A 21967-nucleotide genomic window follows, 5' to 3' on the forward strand; every position below is an offset into this window, starting at 1 on the left:
ACCTGCAGCTCCACATAAGATGGATAATGTGCTGAAGTAAGAGCACACAGCAGTGATAAAACTGTAGCTCATAAAATGTTACTTTTGGAGACAACAAAAATTTTCACTGTCGAGTCATCTGCATTTTTTCTGCAGTCTAGAAACTCCTGAAAAACAATAAAGATGATTCATGAGGGAAGTAGTTTCCTGGAAACGACAGACAGGGATACAGACCCATTTTTACCTCATGCAGGAGGAGGTGAGCTCATTCCTTAGAGTAGCTGCAGGTCAGGAATTCTGATTTGTACACACACCAGAGCCAACACTTCATAGGAGCTACGTTAACACTAAGAAGAACCAACCCCCCTCATAATTCCGTTTTTCATTCTTCTATTGCAATGACAAACACCAATGGTTTTTAAATTATTTTCCATTTGCAGTAGGTGAGTAATTAAGTGTTTATTACCTCAACAATAGCTTACACCTGTGTGCTGATGGGGGCATTCCCCTGAAGTATTCTAAGAGATTTTTTTTTCCCCTAGTTTTGCTGTTCCTATGTGGATTTTCTTCCCCTCTCACCACCCCATCACGCTGCACGTAACTCACATTTCAAACCCACCAACAAACCCCAAAACTCCGGGAAAACTCCACAACCCCCGCCCTCCCTCATCTTCACCTCAGGCGCCCCGGGGAGCGACACAGCGGCCAAAAACAGGAGGGAGAGAGCGGAAAGCGCTACCTGGCTGTTTTTATTAAAACCGTCACAGAAACACCCCTGGAAAAGAGGTTCAAATAAAGGAGGATCAGCAGCTGCCCCCGCCTTCCCTCAGGAGCCGCCCCTCAAGCACCTGAGGGGCGGGAAAGGGCGCGAGCGCACCTGAGGGAGGCGCGCGGACGAGTGATAAATGCGGTAATAACAGTACAGATATTCAGGCACCTTGTACGCCGAAGTTCAGGGGTGATTTGAGTTTTTTGTGGGGTTTTTTTTTGGAAAAAATGAAAATCCAGTGAGGTTTTTTCCCGGCTTCCACATAAGCACCAAATTAAAACTCCCCTGAGGAGCCGCTCGCGCACCTGAGGGGCGGGAAGGGGCAGGCGCGCACCTGAGGCGGGGGCGGCGGGAAGGGAAGGGAGGTGGGGGCAGTTACAAACTCTACTAACGATAGTAGAGATATTCCGCATCCGTGTGCGCGAAAGGCTTAGAGCGAGTCTATGAACACAAGTTAAGAGTTCAATGAGGTTATTCCGCCTTCGCTGTAACCACCAACGCTAACTCCTCTCAGCAGCTCCCCGTGCCGGCTCGTTACCCGCCGCCCGGGAGCGGCGAGGGGCGCGCACCGGAGCGGCCGCCTCCGGCCACAAGCCGCTCCCCACCGCCCCTGGAGCTCGCACAGGGGGCGACGCAGGCAGCCTGGCACCGTGCGGCCCGATACGGTCCGCGGCACGCTCCCCTCACCGCTCCCGCGGGGCCGCGCTGCGCATGCGCGCCGCCCTCCCGCCGCCGTGGCCGAGCGCGGCCCCGCCCCCGGCGCGCGCTGCGCAGGCGCGGCGGGAGGGCCGGCGATGAGCGTCCTGCTGCCCAATATGGCGGACTTCGACACGATCTACGAGCTGGAGGAGGAGGACGAGGAGGAGCAGGATGAGCCCGAGCCCGTGGTGCGGAGCCAGGAGCTGCCCCGGCCCCGCGACGCGCCCGATCCCGTAGCGGTACGGGGCGCCGGGCACATCACCGTGTAAGGAAGGAGCGGGGGCAGCGTGAGGGGCCGGTGTGGCGGGGCGGTGGAGCCGGGCGGGAGCGCCGGGAGGGGTGAGGGCAGCGGCAGCTCCGTGCCCCGGCCCTGTCGGCCCCAGGCTCCCGCCCCGCGGGGCCGAGAGCCGCAGCCCTGCGCCCCTGTCCCGTCTGTGAGGGGAACTTGGTGAACGTGGGCATTTTCCGGTAGCTCGAGGAAACCCCCAGGCAGCCGTGAATGAACAGCCGGAGTTGGCTGTCGGTGCAGAGGCTGCAGCGCAGCCCTGGCAGCCCTCCCTGCTTGCTCCTCTTTATCCAAACAATTTGTGAGATAAAAAGCAAAGTCCACGCGATGCGAGGACGAACAGCCTGTTCAGACCATTTCGCTGTGACCCTTGCGTGCCACAGCTGAGCCAGGGAGCCCCCACACTGCACTGCAGAGGAGGCTCCTGCCCGTGCTCTACTTTATCTGCCCCGAACTTAGTTGAGAGTTTGGTTTAGATTGAGTGTTTTTATCACTGGAACACAGCGTGAGCCAGAATGTTTGCTGCTCATTTAAACAGTTGAACAGAAGACGAGCAAGCTGTGTTTCCTTATATGTAATGCTTACTCGTAGGGATTTTCTTAGTATTCCTGCTCCAGCAAGCTGAAGAATTAAATAGAAGCAAGTGCATCCTTAACAAGTTGTTGGTTGTCATGTTAATTTTCACGGCAGGGAGGGAGGTATTGCAATTTATGTATTGCAGAGACCCACCGAGCTTGTGTTTGGATTGCATAAAATTCCCGTTTCTCTCAGTAAATAGGTGCAGAGTGCTGTAAGGCCCTGCAGCAAAAGCTCTGGCTGGGGAAGGCTCTGCCATGCTGGGCGAGAGGGGCTGGATCTGTGTCCTCAGGGTTGCCTTGAGCTGGTGCCAGTGGGGAGTTGCTCTGCTGCACCGCAGTGCATTTGCTCGTGCAGATGGAATTTCTTTGTGTCCTCACCCCAAAGAGCTGCTGGCCTCACTAAAGGAGAGGTGGAACACAGGCAAAGATGCTCAGAATACCAAGTACCCATCTTAGGAGCTACCTGATTTGAAGTGCTGAACTGGAAAAAAGCATTACACACTCATCTGCTTTGCTTTCTGTGATGCTTTTTGTGTGTTGGTGATGTTACTTACAGGTCCTTTTTGGCTCCAGCATCTTTTTGGGATGGGCAGGAGCATCTCCAAGAACTAGGGATGTCTGCATCACAAAAAGCACTCTTGTCAGTGAAGTGGAAATCCTTAGCTGTGTGCCCTTGTTCCCATCCAACTTATTTTCCCTTTCTCCCACCCCTCTCAGTTTTCTTCCTGTAACAGGACCTACCTGCATGGTAGGAGGCAGCTTTTATCAGCTCATGCTGTATTTTAAAATCTCCTTATACTGATGAAAACAGTTCTTGGATGTTACCAATACAATGCAAGTAAACCCTGGGCACTGGAGTACATAATCCCACCCTCCTGTTAAATGGGAACTGGTTTGCTTCCCAAGGAGTTTGTGTTGGAACTCTGTCACTTTTTGATCACACAGAGGCTGCTGCTTTTGAAATCAGCCTGCTCCAGTTACTGAAGGGAGAGACGTCATCCAGGAAAACCTGGGGTTGTTTGCTAATGAAAATATCTGTCCTGGCAGGTCAGACATTATTAAAAAAAAGAAAACCAGTTATCTTTACAAAGCCATTGTTTCCCTTGGATTTTTGTTTCAGATGTCTCCTGTTCCTCAGCTGACACCTTCTTGAATACTTTTGGTGTATAGAGAAGGGATGGTTCTCAAATTCCAGGGTGATCTGCTGCAGCTTTTCATGTCCAGTTCTCTTACAAAGCTCCCAAGTTGGTAGATTCAAACACTCTTAGATTCCTGCAAGAGACTCTTTATTCTTATGACCTTGTCAGTGAGCTGCTTGCTCTGACAGTAACTACTCTGCAGTATCCAGCAGTACTAAATAAAAATTCCAAGAGTTTTCTGAGGGTATTTGGCAGGATCTTGCTTTTCCCACTTTACTTTTGCTAGCCATTCTACCCCTGTGTGTGGTAAGAATGACCATGTAATGTGTATTTGTTTTGTTTTAGTTAGAGAGGATGTGTGTAGAAATGGTTGGCAAAATCAAGTGTTCATCTTGTCCAGGATTCTTTGAAAAAATTCTGTCATATTTATTGGTTTTGAAAGCTTTTGAATTTTAGCACAGATAAATTACTAGGTCCTTTTCTTCTGCAATTCCCTTTTGATGAGTTCTAACACCCTGTCTGCTTTCTGCCACAGTCAGTGTGGCTGCTTGGTGTATCCAAGGATCTGCACAGACATTTGTAGTGAGGACTGAGTCATGCCTAGCAAAGCAAAGGCAATAACTTCCAAAAACAGAGCAGTAAGCACACTGGAACTTGCCTGTAGGGTTCTATTTATCTGCTATAATTTTTCCATATCATTAAGTCCATTTGGATGGATGGTAATGAGGTAATGAAATAGCAATTAAACATATTTTTGCCATTAGTATCCAGCTTGCTGCTGAAGTCTGCAAACCTCCTGGTCTGGGTGGAAGTTAACTTTTGGTGTTGTATCCTGTTTTCTGTAGGAGTTCCCCAGGGACCCACAGTTTGTGAAAAGTTTATTTTCATCAGCTGGGGAAGAGAGGGAAGAGCCAGTTGAGATAACATTTGAGTATTATCTGGTATTGTTCCACCTTCCATGTATTTAAAACAGCAAATGACCTCAGCCTTCCACTCATTACCAAAAATTTCATTTTCCAAAACATCCTCTGTGGGTAAGGATTCTTGGATAGTTCTGTTGGCTCCACAGGAAAATGTTCTGAACTTAAATGTCCAAGGAGATTTCAGCTCAGGGCCCTTGAGGATTGTCATCTCTGCCCTCTAATGTTGGCCAGAGCTCAGCTGAGAGCTCCCAAAGAGCAGTGTGTGAGCTCCACTCTGCAGAGAGGTTGAACATAACCTGGATTGGGTGTGGGGAAGGGAGCTCTGCTCACAGGGGGTTGGAGAACTTCCCTGAACAGGTTGAACTTGTGCAGTCCAGAAAGGCTGATTACTATCTATAAATACAGGAGTGGGAGAGCTGAGAATGAGGTGAGCTTTAAAATAAAAAGGCAAAGCACCTTGAAATATTTCTCTTCTAAATGTAAGAAACTATTTCCAAACTCTTCCTGTTTCAGTTCTGGGGACAGAAAACCCGAGCTCCTGCTTTGTAAACTAATAAACATTTTCTTGTGTACCTGTTGCAGGTGAGGTTTGCAACTGGTGGTTCAAGATGTTCATTTCAGCTTTTACTGAGGGATTGATGCATTTCTCTTATTATAGCTCCCTGGGACAAGTTGTGTTCTCAGCTCTCTGCAGATGGGGGAAATGAGGTGATGGGATTTGCCTGGTGCCATCCATGAGAACAGGGAAGGAGGGCCAGGAGTGGCAAGTGAGGTCATCCTGGTTGTGCTGCAGCCTCCAGGAAACAGTGCCTGGCTCTGGGACGTGCTTGTCATGCAGTGAGGAAAGTGCAGCAGAGAACGTGGGTGACTGATCTGAATTGCTAAATGTTACACTTTGGGCAGCTTGCACTGAGGAGTCACAGAACTGGCCCAGAAATAAATCACCACCAGCTGCTGCTCTGAGTGACTTCAGGGACAGCTACTGGAATTGATGTTATTGTCATTTTTAAATATTCCGAATTTTAGAAGATTTCACAGATTTCAAAGATTTCGTTTCTTGCTCATGCTAGATCACCAGTCTCTTGTAGGAAGTCTAATTAAGTTAATTACCTCTTGATCAATACTTTAGATTTTAACTTCTTTACATGGAAGGTTCTAATAACACTTCAATACTTTCACAAAGTTGCCTTTCACAACAGTTATGCACTTCAGTACTTTCACAACAGTTACACAGTTGTAAAGCTGTACAACTGTATAACATCCTGCTTCAACCTTTTTATTTTATTTGCTTGTTAGGTCACCCCTCTGCCCCATCTAAGAGGAGTTTAATATTTCTAAGCCCTGTAGTAAATAATCACAGAATAGTCTGTAAAACTTCCAGAGATATTTTAGTAAAACTCTACTAAAGGCCATCAGTGATTCTGAGTAAATAAAGTGTTTAAAAGTATAATTAAAACATAAAGTTATATTCTTTAGCTACTCACAGGTGTCAGTGGGAGTGATGCCATTCTTAACTCAGGTTTCCTGGATGTGCTGCAGCTGAAGGAAGTGTTTTGGCAACTAATAAAAATGAGTTATTTGGGGGTTTTGGTATGTGCCCCAACATCAGCTTTGAAATTTAACCCAAAACACATTGTGATCTTGCATTCCTAATCAGATTTATTAATCAGAAAGCACTCATTTAACTTGTTCTTTATAGAAATTGGGATGCAGGGGGAATTTTCATGAGCATATTTGATCAGTGAGATAAAAGCCAGTACCTGTGGCTTAGGAAGTGTTTGAACTCTGGATTGTTGAAGGTCAGAGGAGGGTTCTGAGGAGCAGCTGGGACATCTTTGCTCTTTTTTTTTCATTTCTTTTGCTGTTTCCTAAACTCCTCCTGGTCACTGTAAGAATCAGTGTTGAGGACAAGATGGACCTTTGGCTGGTTTAGTGGAATTGCTCCATTAGATGGGTAGAGTAAATAATTCTTGAATTTTCCAGTAGTTTTTTATTGTGTTGTCTGATTGCTCCTGCTTTGTGATCATTCCAGGTTGTTCCATTGCTGATGCACAGAAAAGTCTGGGTTCCTCAAAGCAAGCTTGGGAATGTGCTTTATAATTTTAGTCTTTTTTTTTTTTAACTGGAAAGACTACTTCATTGCTCTCCAAGCTTCCTTAAAACTAAATATATAACATTACAAAACCTGGAAGATTTCAGCTTGAAAAGGTACAAAATGTGGAGGCTGACTTACCAAAGTACAGAGAATGGAAATGTGCTATGTTAGTAACCTTTGTGCTTGCCTAAAATCATACTGGTTTTACTGTTTGGGGCTTTTTGTAATGTTTTACACAAATACTGCTCTTTACAAGAGGCTCTAACTTAAATTATTCATCTAAGGACTGGATTGAACTTCACCAGTGTTGTTGGCAAACATTTCACTCACTGGATTTCTAGAGCCAGCACAAATTCTTCTGTTCTGCCTCTCTCTTCTTTAAGGTTGATTTGATTTTTTGTTACCTGGGAGGAATTTCCATTCTCAATTTTGTGTATCTGGGCTATTACAGAGTGCACAGGACTGTGTGTGTGTGAGATCTGATGATGGGCACTGATGTCCAGGGAGCTTTGGGACCTTTAAGGTCCTTCCAACCCAAACCATCCCACAAGTCTGTGATATTTCAGCAATTCTGGTATTGTTGGGGACCAGTTTGGAGTATGGCAGGTGTCAGATTGACTCAAAGCAAAGTTTGTTTCTTCAATAACTCCAAATGTATTTGTGCTCTTCTTTTTGGCAGTGATTCTTTCAGGTATTTTGGTTTTTTTGAACACATACACTCAGGAGATAGCTTAGCAGAGCTGATTGGATGTACAATATATTTAACTTTCATCAAACATACAGATTGTAGCTGAGGGCCAGCTGCTGCTGTATTTTGTTAAATTACTGAATTTTAAAGGTTCAGGAGTTTTGGAATAAGTGGTAAAAGGTTTACAAGCCAAATCCAGCTCCCTGAAGCTTTCACTGGTTATAAGGAAAACCTTTTGCTCAAACCCCAAAACACTTCAATTAAAAGTAGTCACAGTGGTACCCAAAACTTCATTTTCTTGAATTTCACAGTTGTTGTAAAAGTCTCCTTTGTGTAGGCTCTTATGAGGTACCTTAACTCAGCCCAAAGGAAGCTTTTAAAACCACATAGTTATAAATTTCTAAGATGATGATGAATGGGTTCCTTAAACAAACTCCATCTGTTGCATGTGGAACAACTGCATGTGTAAGAAAGTCAAAGGGTTGTTGAACCTGGGATCTCATAGCTGGAGGGTTTTTTTTTACAGAAATCAAAGATTGAAACCTGCTGCCATCCAGTTGGAACAGGACTTTTGCATTCTGGAGGTACTGAAGTAAGGAGAGCTGTGTTTGTGTCTGAAATGGCTGAATGTACAGAGACCTTTGTTAACTGAGATCAAAGCCCGTGAAATAATGCAACTGTAAGGGCAAAAAACATGAACAGTGGCTTCTTTTTAAAGTAAAAACTCTTATTACATTTTTTTATGAAGGGAAACAAAGTAAGTTAGGTGGAATATATTTTGTTTGTCTCTTTTGTTTTCAAGGTTTGGCTTGAGCAACAAGTTTGATACAGAATTTCCTTCTGTTCTGACAGGGAAGGTAAGTGTGAGATTAAACTGTTCTTTTCAATGGGAGGAGCCAGTGCATCCAGTGCTTTCTGGGTTGGATCCCTGAGCATGAACCCACTCAGAAATGTTCCCTGTGGCCTGTGTGACCCAGCTGCTCACTGCCCAGTCCCAGTGCAGCTGCAAACAAGGAGGATTTGCAGTGATTGTTACCATTATTGACATTCCAAACACAGCAAAGCTCCCCATGGATCCCAGTGTTTCCATGCAGACCTGAAAGCAGCACTCACTTCACCTTGCTTTTGGAGTACCTGGAGTTTGTGAATTAAATCTCTACAAACACTAGACCTCTCTTTTGAGTATGCCTGACAAGCCTTGGGTTTGTTTAGACAAAGCTCTGGAAGTGAATCTGTTTTAGCTGAAGCTTTACAGAACAAAACATAGTGTTAAATCTACAAATTAAGGAGGTTTTTAGTACATTTTCACAATTACCATTTAGTTCTGAAAATTAGTGGTGACAAGTCTCTTGCTTTCTCTGGAGTCCTGTCATCTTACTTAATGCAAGTGTAAGAAACAGTAATTTGTAGCTATTAATTCAATCTTAGCTAAATTCTTAGTTAATTTTAAATTATTTTTGTAATTATATTTTTTAAATCTTTTAATTGCTTAGTACTTTCTCTCCAGAATTTTTTTCCTTCCTGCTGTTTCACTCTCTAGTGCTTTGTTTTTACTTTGATTTCTATCCCCCTCGTGTATCTTTTCCAGAATTTGGGAAGAAAAAAAACTTTTATTTGGCTCTTTCTACTTTGTCTCATGTCATCCCATAGAGCTGCACTCCCTCTGCAGCCCCTTGCAGAGGTTGAGTCATCCCAACAAGCACCAAATGCAGCTGAGTGGCTGCTCCTGCTGCTGCCAGACCCAGCTGGGCAATGAAAGCCTTGTGCTGAGGCTGCCCAGCTGTCGGGTTTTCTCTGCTGTTTGAAGGGCCTGGAAAGGCCCGGAGTGGCCTTGGGGCAGCCCGCGTATCGAAGGACGAGAAGAGGCTTCAGTTCTTCTTTCGGTTTTTATGTTTATTAATTGTTTATCTAAAAGATTTTCTCTCGGCCCGACAGAGCTCTGCTCAGCAGCCAGCCATGAGCACACTGTGCTGCCCTCCGGACAGTCACCTATCTTTATACCCATGGTTACGTGTACAATATTTATCATTTTTCCCCAATACCATTTATTCTTATTGCTGGGTGCACTTTTAGTAATGACCAATCCAAAAATGCCACCATCACCAAAGAAGATGGAGGAGAAGAAGAAGAAGAAGAAGGACAGGACACGCCCCAATTCCTCCATCTTACTTCTCTAAACCCCCCTGTACAGAAATCCTAAACCCTGTGTTTCACTCTCTAACTAACTAATCCCTTCACCATTCACCCCGGTGAAACCCTCCTATCCTCATACAGGTGTCGTCTCCTGTGTAGGATCAAAGTCCAGCCACCAGACACTTCTGGAACATTCCAGGACTCCTGGGCCCCCCAAGGGTGCTCTCGGTGGCTCAGCACCTCAGGACTCAGATCCTGAGATCCCACACCCAGCCAGCAGCACCCCTGAACAGCACATTCTGCTTGGAGTTTTGGGTGCTGAACATCAGCCTGGGGCTTGATGGATCTCACTGAGCTCAGAAAGACAAATCCTGCTGATCCCAGTGTGAGGGCTGCTGACAGCACTTACATTTCACCACCTTGTCTGAGGCTTGCTCTTTTCTGATCACTGAACAGCCACAATACATTTTGGAAAAAAACAATTTTGATGTTCTTTTGCTCAAGTTGTAGTTTATTATAAATAAGCCTGTGGAAAATGCCAGGCAAGAAGCATTAAAACGAAATTTAATGATATAATTTCATCTCTTTCTGTCTCTAAAATATATTGTCTACACTTTTTAATGCCAGCATCAGTGGCTGTCACATTTTTCCACTTGACTGTCCTCCTGTTGTTAAATAGACAGTGAACAAAAGCTTAATTTAAAGTTCACTTGAGTGCTTGGACTTAATTTAGCAAAGCCAGAAAAGAGGAAATTCTTCTGTTGGCATTTCCCCTTCTTGTCCTGGGTGAAATCAGTGCTGCAGGAGTGGCATGGGCAGGGATTTGCTGTGTGTGGGGATGCTCCTCTGCTGAGAATCTTGGTATTCTGTTATCTTGTGGATTTGAGGGGCTTTCTGAGCAGGGAAATGAATCCCCTTTTGTCAGGGGATTCCTGTTACAATCTAACAGGATAGTAAACACATTTCTCTTCCTGCCTGCCACCACTGCCATGAAAGACATTAAAAACCACAGTTATGGGTCTTTCAGTTTGTGTTATTGCAAGAAATAAAGAATCTGCTTCCTCCTCTGGTTGAGGCAGTCAATCATCTTAATCTCTATTGAAAATGAAAATTCAGTCATTTTTTCAGTAAGTTTTTCTTCAAATACCCTCTTAAATAATTACAATAATGACAATCAGTGTCATACTCAACTGAGACCCTATATTAACATTCTTTGTGGTTAAAATGTAATTTTTTTGCTTTTTATGAAATCAAAATTTATGAATAACAGTGACTGTTAATATTTACAAATTTGGATTAAAATGTTTACTCTGAACTTGCATTGGTCCTCAGCTCCTCTAAGACAATGCCATAGTTTATTCATATTGCCTGTGTAACATTAAGTTCAATGGCTTTGTGGATTGATATTAATAATAAATCCCATCTGCTAATGGAGTGTAAGAGATGAAGCCTTTAGCTGGGCTTGATGGAGTTCTCAGTGGTGCTGGTTTTCTTTGGAATAAATACAGGTGGAAAAGATGCAGGTGTTTAAAGCAGGGTGAGAATCCTAATTAGAGAAAACTCTGTAGCTACACCTTTCTCCCAGAAGCACAAACTTTTGGGATTTCTGCCACATTCTTGTGTCAGTAATTTCCTTAAGCTTCCTGCCCTCAGCCCATCCACATCATGATGGCAACAAACCTTCTGATTTTCTGAAGATTTTTGTTTTTCTGCAATCTGGAATCTCCCTCATTCCCCCATTTTCCCATCTCCCAGTTTTTCCAGAGCCTGCTGTAGGATAGCCTAGAGCCACATGCCTGTAATTACATCTGCAATGTTTAATTGAGACTTCATTTGTTGCTTTCCTTGGGAGAGGTGAATGTGTACATTTGAGGGTAAAGCACAGACAATAAAATAATAAAGGAAAGGAAAATCCCAGGTACATCAGATGTTTGGTGTGGCTCATTCAGCTGGATTAATATTTGTCTTGCAGGATGAGACACAAACTCACCTGGTTTGTAAATCCCAAGCCAGGCTTCTTTTCAGAGGAACATTATAAGAAAAGATTTGACTACATTTTATACAGAGGCAATATTTAACTTCTAATAATGTAATTGGACCTTGGCCTAAATTGGAATGCTGGTTAAATTTAAATTCTGTGTGCTACAGGTTTGCAGGATTATTAATTCTCTTAAAAAGCTTTTACCAAAATATTCTCTGTGGTATGGAGCACAATAGCACCCACTGCTCCAGGTGACCAGGTGGTGATGGAGGCAGTGATCCTGAAGGGGAAAAGTGGAATTTCCTGCTCTGATCTTGAAACAAAAGGGTCCTGCCCAGAGAGGAGTGTGCAGGGCAGGGCAGGGGGAGCCATAAACTGAGCTGGGCATTGTGCTGTGTGATTGATAGGGCTGCTGCTGATGATGATTGAAGGAGGAAGATCAGGCCTGCTGGGCCTTGCTGCCTCCCTTCCTGTGTTTGGAGATCCTCTGCATCCTGTTGTAAAATATTATGACACCCCCTCCTTTCCTTTTATGTTTTTTTTTTTGTTTTTTTCCCTCCTAAAAGGAGCTGATGTCCCTTCCCAAGGTGCAAAGTGTTTATCTCATTCTTTTCAAGAGCCAGACACAAACTCTCCAAGAGATTTCCAGAATTCCTCAAAACTGAGCTGTCGTAGGGAGCTGTGTTTGTGCAGGAGGAGCTGTTAATTCTGTTTGTTTGAAATACATCAGCCCCTTCACAGACACCTTTCAACAGCTGTACCTGCAAGAAGGCAAGAGTTCAAATTGTGGCAGAAAATCAACAGTTCTGTGCTGACTTTCATTTGGATTCCATTTCATTATTAGGTTAGAACAGTTATTTACAGGTATTTTCTTCTTCATCAGTGTGTAACAATGCTTAACTGGCACTGAGCTGTAAACTGAGCAACAGAAATGTGATTTCTTCTGTTTATCACAACATGAGGCTTATCTTGCTGTCCAGTTCCTTTAGTTCCAGATGTGCCATTAGTGACAGAAATATTTGTTGTGATTCCATTTCCTAAAGGCAGAAACAATCCAACAGTTGGGGTTAGTCAAAGGCAACTGAAATAATTTCATCTTATATTGTAGCCAAGTGATTCACCTTTACATGAAAATATTTGGTGAGTTAGCAGGTAGTGCTGCTTTCATAATGCTATATTAAGGTAAAATCAGACCAAAACTCCTGAAATGGGAATTTTATGGTGCTTAGTGATTTCTGGTTTAGCCATTTGCTCTGCAGGAATGAAAGTACTTCAACTTTCATCTGAAAATGTGAACAGTGAGTCCCTAAAAATTATAGGGAATAGGGAATCTCCATGGGCTTTCTTCTTAGCTCCCAAATTTTTCTGCCAGCTGTGATCTGAGAATCTGGTTGAGTTCTCTTTATGTTGGATGTTACCACTGATAAGGGTTTTTCTTATTAAACTAAATTCTGGGCTGAGCCATTCCATTGTCTTGGGCAAGTTTGTTCAGCTGCATTTGGAGCTGTGTTGTTGTCAAGCTCCAGTAAACTTTGTGTCTGAAGGAAAAGGAAACCTTCTCTTTTCTTAGGAAGTCTCATTACAAAAGTATGAATGGGTTCTAGGAAAAAAAAAAAAAACTACTTATTTTTATATTTCACATCAACAGAATATAAAATTCTAAAAGATCTATCACAGGAAGTGCCATTTGTAGATACCTAAATATGAGGCCCATAGAAACTTCCTTAGGAGTTGAGAATGCCAATTAATGGAGGAATCTCAGTTTACTTTGAGGCAGTGACTGCAGCAGCTGCCTGAGGTTACTGCAAACCACCAGCCCAGATGTTCTTTCCTACAAAACACTCTCCCACGTTGAAGATGAAATGGTTTTGCTCTTGTGCATCTGGTATTTGTTATATCCCAGTACAAGATCTGGCACTGGCAAAGAAATCCATAAAACTTTGTTCCAGGACATGCAAGTACAGGATACTTTGCCACATTACAATGGGATTTTTTTCTTTGCAGTACAAAGGATCTCAGGGGGTTTCTTTGACCATTCTCTTTTATTTTTTTCCCCTAAACTGCAACTTTTTAGTTGCTCCATTTGTAGATGTAAAACAGAACAGTGTATTTAATGTGGGAGGGGGACAAAATAATTACTTTCTATGTATTTATTAATTCCTGCTGTAAAATAATCCCAAATGAAGTTCTCATGTTTTTAACTGTAGGCCTGGCTGGTGTGCAAGGCCAGCTGCCCCCTGACTCTGAATGGCCAGGAAACAGATGTTGTATTTATTTACTCCCTTCCCTGCAATGCTTGAAAGAATTGAGCTCAAAAGGCAGAGCAGCAGCATCAGCTCCTCTCCATTTCCTGCCCTGTGGCTTTGCCCCTGCTGAAAAGGATCTTTGTCATGAAATGAACTTTTGTTGGTGTTGCTGCCCTTGTTTGCAGAGGCAGATGAGCAGGGAGGTAGGAAAAATGGGATTTGAATTGTGCTGGGTTGTGCCTGCCTGCTCAGGTCTCATTGCTCCTGGTTTATTCTGCTTTGTGTATTTGAATGCTGGACAGCATTAGAGTCAAGAGTGTGATCTTGGAGTCACTGCCTCAAATCCATGTTTGCTTGTCAGATGGAGTGACTTGGGTTCTGTAGGGAGATGAGGGATTTGGGGTGAGAAATGTGAGTTATTGCAGAAAAGTGTAGGTGAAAAATGCAGTTATTGAAAAAAATAGCTTCTTTCTGATACAAAATGTGTAATTCCACTGTGACTCTGCAGTGGCAACACAGGTATAAAATACTTATTCCTGAATTTCAAAAACTTTTGGAAATTCAGGAATTAGAATTTTATACCTGTATTGGTATGTACTTATACCTAATACTAGGTATAAAATTAGTATTTTATATAAGTGTACCTAGGATTAGGTATTAGTATTTTATACCTAGTATTAGGTATAAGTGTACCTAGGATTAGGTATTAGTATTTTATACCTAGTATTAGGTATAAGTGTACCTAGGATTAGGTATTAGTATTTTATACCTAGTATTTTATATAAGTGTACCTAGTATTAGGTATTAGTATTTTATACCTAGTATTAGGTATAAGTGTACCTAGTATTAGGTATTAGTATTTTATACCTAGTATTTTCTATAAGTGTACCTAGTATTAGGTATTAGTATTTTATATAAGTGTACCTAGGATTAGGTATTAGTATTTTATACCTAGTATTTTATATAAGTGTAACTAGAATTAGGTATTAGTATTTTATACCTAGTATTTTATATAAGTGTACCTAGGATTAGGTATTAGTATTTTATACCTAGTATTAGGTATAAGTGTACCTAGGATTAGGTATTAGTATTTTATACCTAGTATTTTATATAAGTGTACCTAGGATTAGGTATTAGTATTTTATACCTAGTTTTCAGTAAGCAGGTTTTATTCCTAACCCTGTACAAGGTGCATTGCTCTGCCTCAAATACAATCCAGTGCATTCCTCCCTAGGCTTCCCTGTTTTAGGAAGCAGCCACAAGGGAAGCTGTGGCTTCATTTTGGGCCACTTCAGGAAGGGATTTGTGGACAGAGCCTTCACCCAGGCCCAGAGCAGGCTTAGGTTGGTGTGACACTAATCTGGACAATCTTCTCCCTTTCTGTTTTTGCTCCAGTGCTCCCACACTCCCTTGGAAAGCAGACATCTGTCATTCTTCTGTGCTTTTGCTCAGTGCAGCCAGTGCATGTACTGCCCAGTTCTGATTTTTTTGTCTGGGCCTATTGTGTTTTCAGGCCCATTTATTAATTACTGCTGCATTAAATACAGATGAGCTGCTCATCTAAAAGATGTTTGGCTTTTGAACTCAGGTTTGTGCAGTGCACACACCAGAAATGAACTTGTGGCAGGAAAACGACTTCTCATGCTCACTGGGTGACCAGTGCTTTAGAAGATTGTGTCATTTCCTTTTCATTGGAACCTGTAGAGGCAATTTGTGAGAAAATTCACCTGTGCTGCTCTCCCTGAAGCTGAGCCCTCTGTTGCAGGTGGCCCCTGAGGAATTCAAGACCAGCATCAGCCGAGTGAACGCCTGCCTGAGGAAGAACCTCCCTGTCAATGTCAAGTGGCTGCTCTGTGGCTGCCTGTGCTGCTGCTGCACCCTGGGCTGCAGCCTCTGGCCTGTGGTCTGTCTTAACAAAAGAGTGAGTTCCATCTTTCATCACATTCTAGGGATTTTTGAATGATTGGTTGGGTTCAATAACTTTTCATAATGTCTTCCCCATTTTAAAACCCACATTTAAAAGGTTATTTTGGTTTCTGTCTTAGAAAATAGAAAAAAAAAATGAAATTACACCAAATGAACAGTTTTAAGAATAGCTGATCTCCTGTCAGTTCAAACAGGATGGAATATATGATACTCTACATTTCCAGGATTTCTCAAGGTCTGAGAATTGAGTGTAGAACTGAACCTTCATGACCATCAGAGAGTGGCAGAATGAGACTGAAAAATCACTTCTCCTCTTCACATCCCCATCTTCGCTCCCTCCACCCCCCAAATAAATATTTTTCAAATTTAAAAATCACTTTTTTGTATGCAATAGGCACCATAACATTTCTGAGCTGTGCTTTATTTGCTGTATTTTACTGTTCTGTTTCTGTTAGGAACAAGAACAAATTTATTTTCTAGACTTCCCCCCTAACAGAGTTGACCACTCCTGTAATCAGGTCCAAAGTAACAATTTTGGAAAGCACTTTAGTCAATGGCCTCAGTGGTTTGTGTTTAGAATTGATTTATCACAGCAGTAAATATTGGAAATGCATTAATGTGGCAACTTATTGAAGTGCTCATCACTGAAGCTGCATCACTAAAAAGTTACAGGACTTGTTTTAGTTCATTTTAACTGCTTTTATAAAGTTAATTATTGCAGAGGTTTATGCCTGAGAGGTACAAAAGGAGTATTTGCAGTTTTAAAGCCATTTTTAATATCCCTGTACCAGTGCAAATCTACATAAATGCCCGTTAATTATATGAAATTCTCAAGGCTGCAGAGAATATGCACCAGGTAGGGAAAATGATGGCACTTCCATAGGGGTGTGAGGGTGATAACAACCATGCAGGATTAAAATTAAATGTATACCATGCAGGATCATCCCAGCTGCCTTTGTGTGACCTTCAGAATCACTGGGACTTGAGAAATTCTCCTCTCCACAGTCGTGGAAAGAGCAGGACATGAAGGACACATTTGGTAGCCAAGAGTTGAAAATAATTTGTTGTGAGCTGGAGTTTGGTGGTGAGGTTTCTTTTCAAGATCCAGATCACAACTGCCTTAGCAAAATCTGGAAATTAAATGTATGGAAATGTGTGTTTGCAGCAGAACACCTGCAGTGAGTGCAGGATTTGGCCAGGAGACTCTGTTCTGTTGGCTGTGGGAGGTAAAACCACCAAATTCAAAAGGATCTCTTACTAACCAAATGAATTCTGGAAAAGCCACAGGCCTAAGTTGCACTTGATCTTAGAAATTTTTCCAGTGATTCCAAGTTAACAAAAAACCCAGGAGTGTTTTCCTTTTTTGAAAAAAGGGGAGTGGGAGTGAAGTGATAAGTTTTCCATGTATTTCTACTTTGGCTTGTTTTACTTTTCTAAAACTTAACTTACTATAAATTCACCTTAGCCAGAAATGCAGCAGTGAGACCCTGCTGGATGAGAGCAGCTGCTGAACCATTTCTGATCCACTTCTGACTTCCTTTCTAGACTAGAAGATCAATTCAGAAGTTATTAGAATGGGAAAATAACAGACTATATCATAAGGTAAGAAAAGAGTTTTTTCAGCTTTAAGAATATTAGCAATGAAGGATGTTACAATCTTGTCATAATTCTTTATTTATATATTAATATAAATTCTTTAGTCATATAAAAGAAATTCTTTATGTATATATATTATATAATTCTTGATATATTTACAGTATAATTACTTTATACTGTAAATATATAAATCCTAATAAATAGATAATAGATCCTAATAATTCAGTACTGCTAATAATAGATGCTAATAATTCAGTATTGCTAATGCTCGTTGCATTACCCATCCAAACAAGGCTGTGTTAATCCTTTGTTAATGATTTCCTTAGCTTGGTTTGCACTGGAAGCTGAGTAAAAGGAAATGTGAAACTAGCAATATGATGGAATATGTGAGTATTGCTTGTTATTTATTGCTATTCAACAGCACTATGATTTGATAAAGAAAATCCTTCACTTAGTGACCCTGTGCAGAAAGATCTCCCAGCCAAATGTACAGTTTGTCTGGAATTTGGAATGAGGGAGACCCACTGGGACTTTGTGCATTGGGGTGATTCCCAACCAGCACCAGTCCATAGCTCCTAACACATATCCTCCTTTTCCAGTGGTGTTCACAACTGGATTCAAATAATCCACCTTTGATTCAAATAATTCAAAGAATTCACCTTTGATTCAAATAATTTTGCAGAAGTATTACATCTTTATAGTAATGTGGTTTTTTTTGGTTGGACCTTTTCTTTTGTGTTTTTGTTTTTGGTTTGTTTTGGTGGGGTATTTAAATTTCACGTGGTTTTAAACAAGACAGACCTTGTAGAAAAGCAGAATTTCAAGCATTTCTGTGGTTCTACCACTCCCCTATCCCCTTTAACATGTGAAGATTGTGAAGGCTTTAGGGAAAGAGATCCACCCCAAAAAAAGCCAAGCTCCAAAATCCCTCTATTTCAGAAAGACTGCAGTCTCTGCTTTGTTACCCTGGGGAACATTCCCTCCTCACTGCCTATCTCAGATATATTTAGTCTTATGAATTAGCAAATGTTCATGCAAATTGTGCTGAAGCTTTGAACTTTTTGGTTACTGTCTTCTGTTCTTGTCTTTTTCCCTTCTTCAACAGGTAATATTAATAGAGTTCTTACCAAAATACCCCATATTTCGACCTGACTGAGGAACAGCATTGGTCTTTCATGTTACCTGTCATTTTCTACCCTTAGTGCCTTGTAGATGATTTTGGAAAGAAGATGGTCTACTTTGCTGTGACTTAAAAATGTTCTTCAGTAGAAATCTTCCTTGCTGTTACTTTCTTTTGTTAAGAAGAGAACAATTTGCACATTTTTTTATGTTAAACGAGGCTTCTATGTTGCACTCTGAATTTTTAACATTACCAATAACTGATAGAGTTGCCACTAGGGATCTTAACATCAGTGCTGCTTAAACTTGTTCTGAGCATGCTGCCTTATTAATTTCTCTCTTTGCTGTCCTCCAATGTGCATCCTAAAGCTGTGTCATCCTATATTTCATCCTAAGTGTTGCAATCCTAGAAACCCTCAGTAGGAATGTCCAGGTAAACTCCAGTAGTAATGATTTTAGTAGAACCTGCTTGCATAGGACTTGCAATCAACAGCACTGGTTTTGTCCTGCACTTTGCAAAATCATCATTTCCATTTAGGGGGTTCTTTAGTTTACCCACTATGGATTTGTAAATATTGACTCTTTGCATAATGTAAAGTGTGGTATGCCAAGGTTTACAGAATGTATTATAGCTCTTATTCTATTGCCAACATCCCCAGCATCTGTTCCATGTGCTCGTTCCCCTGGGATTGTACAGCCCCACCCACACTGCTTTTATGGGAAAGCCATAAAGGGTTTGTACATATGTCAGATGTGTAGGGCTCAGTTGCACTTTGTTTAGTAAATGGATGAAAAATGCATAGCATTTCTGTCTTTATTTTGAAAAGTATTTCAGCTGGTGTTTGCAGCACCTGAAATGCAAAGCTGAAATCGTCACCTCTGCAAAAGCTGCATTTGTGGGGTAGATGGCAGCTGTTGTTAAAATACCCTAAAGTCTCTTTTGAAGTGAGGACTATCTATGGATGTTAAGTTCTATTTTGTTTTGAAGTCAGGAGAAATTAGCCTCAAATCAGAGATCTTCGTTCCAGAAGAGAAAAATCAGAAACAGCCAAATCCAAGCTGAAGCAGCACCTTTGTTACTGGGGTGGCTGCACTTCAGCATTTTCACAGTTCAGTGACATGAAGTCCCTTCCAGTGGAAAGAGGTTTTATCTCAGTCAAAGTGGAGATTCCAGACATGCTGAGGGGAGCAAGTGCAGCAGTTGAAAGAGCTCCTGAATGTGTTTTGGCAGTCAGGCACTGTCTGGGGAGCCAGGAGAGCCTTGTGGAATTCTGTATTATTTTGGATTCTTCCCTGTTTGCCTGATCTCAGGAAGGGAAGTCACTGTAGAAAAACTTCCTCTAATGGCTGATCTAAGCAAGAGCACTTGATAAAAGAAAGCAAATGGAAATTGTTGCAAGTTCTTTGCCTTTCCTAACTAGAAATAACAAAGCCCAGCAGATAACTGAGCATCTGCAAGTTGTGGTGGATTTCATTATCAGTGTCCAGGCATTTCTTTGCAGCATCTTGACTCCCTGCAACATCATCCCAAGTTGCTTTTTAGTTTCAGGGTGACTTGGGGTTTCCTCTGAATGTATTTGCATCTCTCCAGTTTGCAATATGCTATTAAAGTACAGTATTTGTCAGACCATTGCATCCTGTAGTAGGTCAGATTCCTTGTGAATACACAGTGTTTACAGAAGGCCAGTTTTATGCAAGTTGTTACTCAAAGGGAAGTTTGTGCTCTTTCCTGTCCCAGACTGATGGTTCAGTTTGAAATCTGCACATTTCATGCAGCAACCTTTGTTTGACTGGTAGGTTGGTGACAACTAAATGTGTAATTGCATTTGTAACATGAATAAAAACCTCCTGTGTTGTTTGAAATTATCATTAGCTGCACCTGCAACTGAGATTTCCATTGCAGAACCAAGCAAAGCGTTGTCTCCAATTTATTTCTGTTTTCTGGGGATGAGTGTTAACTGGAAGCAGAGAAAATAATGGCAGAAAAGGCAGAGTAAACCAAAACTGAAATGGCACACTCAGTTCTTTTTTTGGGTTTCACTGACAAATGAGTTTCTGGAGTAATTAACAGAACAATGGAAGTTTCTTATTGTTCTGCCAGAACTTTGTTGTGCAAAACACTCAAGAAATCTCAGCAGGTTCTGATTTTCTCCTTCATGCAACTCTGTTTTCTCCCTGTCCTTGCCCAAAGGGGAGAACAGGCACTTCCATGGAACCACAAATGGGTTGGGTGGAAGGGACCCCAAAGCTCCTCTCATTCCACCCCTCCTTCCACCAGCCCAGGTTGCTCAGAGCTCCATCCAAACTGGCCTTGGACACTTAAGCACATGATATTCATTTGTAAAGTTTACATTTTAAGTACATAAATCCTATACATTTTAATTTGTCCTTAATTATTACTTGTGCAGTCTTCAAACCATGAATGGGTCTCGTCTTTGTGTTTTAATTGACATTTAATTATGTGGCCATAACATAAAGAACCAGAGCCAAACCTGTCATTTACAGTAAGCTCCATGTTTTAATGAGTAGATAAATTTGCATTAAAATGCAGAACCAGCAGCAGTATTATATTTGCATGTAAAAGACACAGGATTGACAGCTCACTGGAAGGTGAGGGCAGTTGGCAGTACTGCTGTGAACTCTACACAGGTTCTTTTTGCTTGGCCTGGCCTTTAATATCAAAACATCACAGGTAATTCTGTCTCCCAGGACTGGAAATCTCATTTTTGACAGTAAATGATCAGCATGAGTTGGGGCAGTGTTCATGGAGGGTATCTGCCAGAATTTGTAGCAATGTAACAGATTAAAGTCAGCTGGGTGAGTGGAAGTGGTGAAGAAAGTGCCTTGGCTGGTTCCAACACCATTGTGCAGAGAAGGAGAAAAGGGAATTCACTGGTCCCTCTCAGGAGTGGGAGTTTGCAGCAGATTTCTAAAAGCAGCTACTGTCTACCAAATCAGTGTTTATTTCTTCACATCAACATGTTGACACTAATTTTGTTCCTAGATTTTATCCAGGAAATCTTTGGGTTTGTATCTAGGAAGTTTAGGATCTGGAGAGTACTGAAGGAGTGCAGAACTCTGGCAGAGCATCAAAGCTGCTCCTCAGTGATTCCCCACCTGGCCAAAGGTGTTTTCCCAGAGGTGGAACACACAAGTGTTCAAACATGCACACCCAAGTCTAGGTAGTGTGGGTTAGGTTGTAAATGGGTGACTTTTAAACAGAGAAAAAACAATTTATTAAATCTAGTGTGGTTTTGATAAATACAAAAAAAAAAGTTCCTATGCTCTTCTTGATAGGTACAAAAGTCCATATGCAAAACCATAAATGATGTTTATTATTGTCCCACTGACAGTTTACTACATTTTCTTGTCAACACACTACCATTGGAGCAATAAAAATGTCAAGCTATTAACATTCACCATCAATTATTTATCACTTTAGTAAGCAATGTTATGTGATTCTTCTGCCATTCTTTTGTTTTCTGCTTTTGGTGTTCTTACAGTGTTGTAACATACTTGTATTGCTTCTGAAAAGTGGTTTTGTTTAAGCTGTATGAAACTGTGTTCTTAACACTTTTATTCTGTTTACAAGTGAACAGCCACTTTTTTAACAGGACCTCACGTCTGGAGAGTTTTCTCTCTATTTTTTATTTTAAATGAAAATAAAATTCTAACTGAGCTTGCTTTCTGTAATTTACTGCACTGGCTTGTGCCATTGAAAGAAGCTGGAAGTCAGACATGCTTCATCACTTTGAGACATTTTTCTTTAATTAAATTCAAAGATGAAAACCTTGAGTAGTGCAATGTGTT

The 21967-nt window shown here is 41.6% G+C and overlaps 1 protein-coding gene across 1 annotated transcript; it reads left to right on the forward strand.

The window, feature by feature from the left end:
- The first annotated feature begins 1490 nt into the window (after positions 1 to 1490).
- CHIC1 (cysteine rich hydrophobic domain 1) lies at positions 1491 to 21952 on the forward strand. Its single transcript, XM_074551729.1, has 6 exons — positions 1491 to 1712; positions 7959 to 8013; positions 15282 to 15437; positions 16988 to 17044; positions 17365 to 17424; positions 18144 to 21952. The coding sequence occupies exons 1-6, from the start codon at positions 1543 to 1545 to the stop codon at positions 18192 to 18194; spliced, it is 549 nt and encodes a 182-aa protein (XP_074407830.1). The 5' UTR covers positions 1491 to 1542; the 3' UTR covers positions 18195 to 21952.
- Positions 21953 to 21967: the final 15 nt, after the last annotated feature.

The sequence above is a fragment of the Zonotrichia albicollis genome, chromosome 14 (genome assembly GCF_047830755.1).
Source record: "Zonotrichia albicollis isolate bZonAlb1 chromosome 14, bZonAlb1.hap1, whole genome shotgun sequence".
In the NCBI taxonomy this organism is placed as follows: domain Eukaryota; kingdom Metazoa; phylum Chordata; class Aves; order Passeriformes; family Passerellidae; genus Zonotrichia; species Zonotrichia albicollis.

Excerpts from the sequence above, each read along its gene's own strand:
- CHIC1 (XM_074551729.1), top strand. The coding sequence starts at position 1,543 with ATGAGCGTCCTGCTGCCCAATATGGCGGACTTCGACACGATCTACGAG. Across the intron at positions 17,045-17,364 it reads ATAACAGACTATATCATAAG|CTTGGTTTGCACTGGAAGCT; the intron begins GTAAGAAAAGAG and ends TGATTTCCTTAG. Across the intron at positions 17,425-18,143 it reads CTAGCAATATGATGGAATAT|GTAATATTAATAGAGTTCTT; the intron begins GTGAGTATTGCT and ends CTTCTTCAACAG.